Genomic DNA, 6,268 nt, shown 5'->3' on the forward strand with positions numbered 1-6,268 from the left:
GAGAAATTCATTTTTGAGAACGTTTGGTTGGGTTTTCTATAGTTTGAGTGCTAGAAGGAATTTTATTAAAAATATCCCAACGCTAATGTGCCTGTGATCCTGGTCTCGGAAGAAGGATCGAATCTTCTGTTTTCGAGAAATTCATTTTTGAGAACGTTTGGTTGGGTTTTCTATAGTTTGAATGCTAGAAGGAATTTTATTAAAAATATCTCAACGCTAATGTGCCTGTGATCCTGGTCTCGGAAGAAGGATCAAATCTTCTGTTTTCGAGAAATTCATTTTTGAGAATGCGAACGATAGTTTGAATGCTAGAAGGAATTCTATTAAAAATATTTCCATAACGAAGCCTAAAAATTGGCGTCTTAAGATAAAGATTGCCGTTATCTAAATGAGAAAGAAAGCATCGGTGCCGCGGAGGAGTTAGACGATTCGTTTCGAGGGCTATTTCGTTTATCCTTGGACCCAACGTTTCTCGCTCGACGGGACGGACGACAAATAATAGCGATGATTGATCGTCGGATTGACGTATGTAGAGCATTTCTGTTTGAACTCGATCGAATCCAATCAGACTCGCGCGCTCGATATACATCTCGTTTTCACACCTTTTGTTCGCTCTGTCAACAAGGTGTTCCAGATATCTTCGTCGACTTTCAGCCGATCGTCGCTTCATCCTAACCCGTTATTTACGATTTCACGAATCAACGAGCAAAGGAAAATCTCTGTCGCTCCAACGAATTTTTACCGTGGACCGTGTCAACCCTTTATTTCTTCCCAACACAAATTACATTCAATCATTAAATCGTATTAACAAAATTCTCGAAATGCAAAAGGTTGTTCGCTATTTTCCTGAAATATTTCGTCCAAAATAACATAGATACAGGATCTCCAAATTGGTCTGTTTTTCTAGCAAAGTTTTCCCTTCATACAATAAAAACCTACCTTTATTCCTAAAGCAAATTCGTTTCGAATATTTATCATATTCGTCCTTTACGTATCGAACAAAAATGGCTCGAGTTGCTTCTGTTCGACGAATAATAAATAAAATAAAAAAAAAAAAAAAAAATGCAAAAGCAGGTCGATATCAAATCGTTCCGACAAAGGTTCGGTTCATCTCTGGTCGGAATCTGTCGTTACCGATTCGGACCGCACAGAAACGCCAGTTGCGCGGGTAACCGCGATATTGATTCAGCGAGAATTCGCAGAACGGTAGTTTGTCCTTTTTTTTTTTTCTTCCACCGACGATCGTGAAAGCCATTGTTTCATGCTCGTACCCGTTGACAGCCGTTCAACGAGCCACGGATAATCTCCTGCGTGGAGCTGCGCCGCTGGACTGGACGTCGATACGTGATTCATTAGAATGTAGGCTGGCCAGGGACGATCGCGGATTAATTAGGTCAAACGGTGCTATCTGTAGATCTCCATCCGACGCGTGCCACCCAAAAAGTGAAACTAAATCGCGTAAACGTAGCTTGTTGCAACGTACACCAATCATTTTGTCAGAAGCGACGCTTTAATAAGTCGAATTTGTTTTTTGCGGACAACTCGCAATACACTTTGATATTTCAAGCGATCGGTTATCAGAGACACGTATAATTAAAACCTGCGCGTTATCTTGCGAGGAGACTAAAATTATTCGATAAAATATCGATGTATTCGCGGAAGGTTAAATTAAATCGAGCAGGATATGATTTAAACAAAATATATTAGCGTCTATCAATGGTTCCATCGGAGAGTTTTTTTTTCTGGAAATACAGCTTTAATCGCGAATGGTTATCGAAACAAAATAACAAGATAAACTTTCTATCGAATCCGTTGGCGAACCTTTGGACCGAGGATTTCTATATTCGCAGCGATCTCCAACGTAACACTCGTTGCTCCATGAATAATTGACACGTTGCATCTACGAGTTTTGCCATACGCGGAAGCTCGATGGTCTCCAGACGTTGCTCAATAAATCGCAGTACGGCGATATCGAGAAACTTCCAGCGTCGGAGGGGTGCAATTAACGAGCCTGGTCGATTAATGATCAGGAACGAGCGAGTAGACACCCCTGGAATCCTAATTGCGCGGCTGATTATAAAGCGTTCGTCATCCGTGGCTCGCAGGACACCATCCCTCGTCGAATGCTGGCGAACGATTATTCCCATAACCGACGTCGAAGTCACGTAAACGGGTGTACGCGATGGAGAAACCGGGCCGACGTTATTTCACCGGCGATATCCCCAACGCGGAACGTACGCTCGGTTTAATTATCGTCGCGGGAGAATGCACTTTGTCGTGTGTTCATCGTCAGCATCCTCCTTTCTTGGTCCTTATTTCTTGGATCGACCGCTTCGACCAAGTTTCCACGTGCTTGCGTAACCATTTTTATCGGAGGTAACTTTCTGGGACACAAATCGCCAGTACGAAACAAACCACTTCTTTACGAAGCTGCCGAAGAAGCAACAGCCAGCTGATCTACAGATGTAAACGATACATTGTAATTGTTAGTAGAAACCTACGATCGTCAAATTCTCTCCAAGCACCGGTTGTATATTTTCTGTTGAATAATAAAAAATAAATTCGAGGTAATTCGGTAATTTCAGAGGAAAGTTCGACGAACGATGGGTCTAATTGACCGACCGGCTAGTTGTAGCGTTAAAAGATGTCTGGAGCAGCAAGGTAGCAGCGTGGCCTTCGGTTACGAAGGGTGGATGAAAGTTAGGGTCGTGTTTTCCCACGGACGATTTCGTTCAGACCGTGGAAACGCCTAAAAATAGTCCTCTGTACTCGTGCAGAGTGAACCCCTGTTGGAAACCACCCTCAAAGGCGGAAGTATTCGAGGTGCTATTTCGGTGTCGGAAGTACCGTGAAACTGGTATTTTTAACCTTTAACGAACCGATTTGATCCCTTCCCTTCTATCAAACAAAAAAGCCTGTTTTTCAGAAATCGTGAACAGCGAATGCGAAACCACCGAATTCATTTCCGCGCTTAATATATATATATTTAACGAACGTAGAAGGATGTAGAAGGGAAGAAACGCAAAGAAAGTGCCGCACTCCTATGTGTACCAGCGGATTAAGTTGTCAGGGTCGCATGCGAACGCTCGGTGCGAGTTTCGAAGCGGGTGAACGCAAAGCGGAGGCTACCAGCGAGCGTTCGGTAAAAGAAAGTGACGAGAAAGTATGAAAACCGGTACCTTCGGAACCGGAATCCTTCGTCGGCGACCGATTACGGAATATCAATCGGCGGATGACCAAATAAAAGTAACGTCACCGTCCGATCGCGTACCAGCACTTTGCAAACACTCTAAACAATTTTTAATTCTCGCATACGAACAATAAGGAATAATAAAGAGCGACGAATGCACCGAGGAGCATGTAATTATTTTTTAATGTTTCAGACTTTCGAGTAGGAACGAAAAACGATGACCAATTATACAAGCTGAAAGGATACGATAAATGATGATTTTTATATCAACCCTTTAATTTAAAAGTGATTTTGTGAACGTACAATTTCAAACGCACTTACGTCAGAATACAACTAATTATTCGTTGAAATAATAATGCATCGAGTCATGAATGTTCGTAGATGGTTTCTCTTCGAAGTAGAGTTTTTGGTTTCACAGAAATTTATTATAAAAACGGACTGGATTTGATTCTATAAAAAAAATGCCTAGAGCGCAAAGGGTTAATCTCTTTAAAGTTGCTCTTATAAGCGACACGAAAACTACCAATAACAACAGACACACAATAATTACAGATTCCGCAAGCACCGTAACAGGAATTCGAAATATTTAACACCAGAAATTCGTTACTTAAACAATATCGTAGAATTAAATTTGAATTCCTGAAGTTAGAAAAATCAATACCGCGATAAATGTTCGATCATGCAGTTTTCAACGGTCCGTAAACGAAACTCAATCACGGTAGAAATTTTCAAGAGTATCAGGCTGGCAGTGAACAAGGTAAATGCGCTACTGTGCACGAGCCACGTGTTGCGAATCATTAGACCCTAACGGCGGATCTCGATCGTTCGAACGAAGACGATCGGTCCGTAGATGCCCCCTTACCTCGCGAACGGAGAGCTGTAAATCACTTTACCGATTACGCGATTCCCGTGTCGGCAGGACGCCACGTTGGTTATTCAATCGCGGCACGATTACGCGAATAATCTGCTTTCATCGAGCGGCAAGAAATAAAAACCGATTTATCGAGCTCGCCGCGCGTTTGTGGACTTTGAGAGATTCGCAACCGATCGAGAATGATAAGAAGCGTTACAGTAAAGACTGGACAAGTGCAAGACTTTTGACGCTCGGCGAGCGAGCAGTATATTGCTGGAGAACCAGATAGAAGTTAAAAGGAAATAATCTTAACAAGTTATTTATTAAACACTCTTACTCCTTGCTCTAGGTTTCTAACATTAACATGTACACGAAGAAGCTCGGTTGACTGCCCGGAATGATCGGTTGAATCGGTCGTAGGCGACCGTGAGCGAGATCGGTTGGCGTGGGAAAAAGTTTTTGGGGGTGGGAATTTTACGAGTTCTTGACGGACAGAGACCTGGTGGAAAAGAGGAAGTTAAGGTTCGGAGAAGGCAAAGGAAAATACTGTGTTAGGAGAAAAATATAAACAGGATTTCCAACAATACGATCCTAACCGAATATGTTATTGTTAAATTATTATTGTCTCACCGACACGCTTCTGCCGACTGCTTTTTTTCCTCGGACTTCTTTCTCTTTCGATATCTGCTCTTTCCTACGTTCGACTCGAGTAAAATTTCAACACAAAACAGAAACCTCGGCTATCTGGAACCGCGAATGATGGCAGCTTTGCGATGGTTATCACGTCGACGGATGGGAAATGTTAGTCACGGGAAATTATAGTCATTTATCTGAAATTTCGGCACCGACCGTTGCCCTATCCCATCGGACGTTTTCAGCGAATCACGCGGATGCTATCCCAGGAGTTATCGAATCACGTCGAGGACGTTAGCTCTGTCAAAGTGAAAGCCAATTTTCCGTTTGGCTGATCGAAGCAACTCCGAGCGACTCTTGTTCGTCGAACGTGACAAAGACACAAAGAATTATCGCCCGTTTTGTCGACGAGACAATGAGCGAACGAAAACGCAACAGGGTTGAATTGAAAGGGGGTCTGTTTCAATCAGCCATACATGCAAGGGTGGCTCAGAGGGCGACTGCAAGTTTACGCGGAAATGTTAGGCTTCGCGGTTAGGCTGTTTCGAAATTAAACGTACTAATTTTATCGGAGCTTGGTAAAGTTTTGCAACTCCGTTTCGTACAATTTATGCCACTAACAAGTAAATCTCTTTTAGTACGTCTCCTTTTTAACCGACTTTGAAAAGGAGGAGGTTACTCAATTCGGCATGTGTATTTTTGTTTCTATTTTTTTTTTTTTTTCGTGTAAACTACGCACTGCATTTTCTATTAGATTCGAGTCTGCATCATCCACTTTCCAAAAAACCTGTGAGTCACAAAGTTGCGACCATCTTACAATCCCTCATCCTCCTCTCATACAACACTCTTCGCTCTACCAATCGTTCAACTTCGCACCTCGACAGTGTTTACTTCGAAACACTGTCGCGTCCCGAAGACAATGATTACCCTCTGCGTGTGTTCACAAAGAACGACTGATTTGGTTGCAGTATCGCGGACACGCGTGTGGATGAGGCTAGACCATCTTAGCGAGAGGGATGTCTGAAAGCGACGGAGAGCAGATAGCTCGGTCGGTGGCGTTGGAGCAAGCCTACGTCCATGAAGTTTACGAACAATGCGCCGAGAAGACTGTCCAGAGCAGACACTGGCCGCGGATCTATCAGTTTCTCGAGGAGTTGGAGCCGGGCGCCCTCGTCTGCGACATTGGTACGTCCAACTTGTTCCAACGGCTGCGTTTAATCGCTCTACCTCTTCGATTAGTTAATTTCGTGTCTGCGCGGAGCTGGCAGAAATAATTAACAGTTCAGACTTCGTTTTCGACAGTTCTACAGTTCCTCGTCGATTAAACTAGTAGCATCGATTGGGAACTATTGGTTAATTCGTTAAACAATTTTAAGTGGAAGGATCATCCAAGAACTCCCATTTAAAATTGTCCAAAAAAGTAATCCGATAGTTTTAATCGATGGAACTACTAGTTTAACACGTTCACGCCGACGCTGCTATTCGTGTTTCTCGCCGTGGGGCGGCGCGGCGGTACGCGACATCCGATGGACACGCGAGCGCGAGCCACCGGTGGTACACGCCGCCCTATGGTACATAAAACTGTGAACCAC

The 6,268-nt window shown here is 43.4% G+C and overlaps 1 protein-coding gene across 3 annotated transcripts in view; it reads left to right on the top strand.

Annotated features, from left to right (window-relative positions):
- Positions 1 to 6,268, top strand: part of LOC128872953 (uncharacterized) — a 38,171-nt gene that overhangs the window by 18,267 nt on the left and 13,636 nt on the right. For all 3 annotated transcript variants that reach the window (XM_054116157.1, XM_054116159.1, XM_054116158.1), the window contains exon 2: positions 5,645 to 5,861. In XM_054116157.1, coding sequence (XP_053972132.1) covers positions 5,693 to 5,861 — 169 coding nt within the window. In that variant the 5' untranslated portion in view covers positions 5,645 to 5,692. The remainder of the gene's footprint in view (positions 1 to 5,644; positions 5,862 to 6,268) is intronic.

This window comes from Hylaeus volcanicus, chromosome 2 (genome assembly GCF_026283585.1).
Source record: "Hylaeus volcanicus isolate JK05 chromosome 2, UHH_iyHylVolc1.0_haploid, whole genome shotgun sequence".
NCBI lineage: Eukaryota > Metazoa > Arthropoda > Insecta > Hymenoptera > Colletidae > Hylaeus > Hylaeus volcanicus.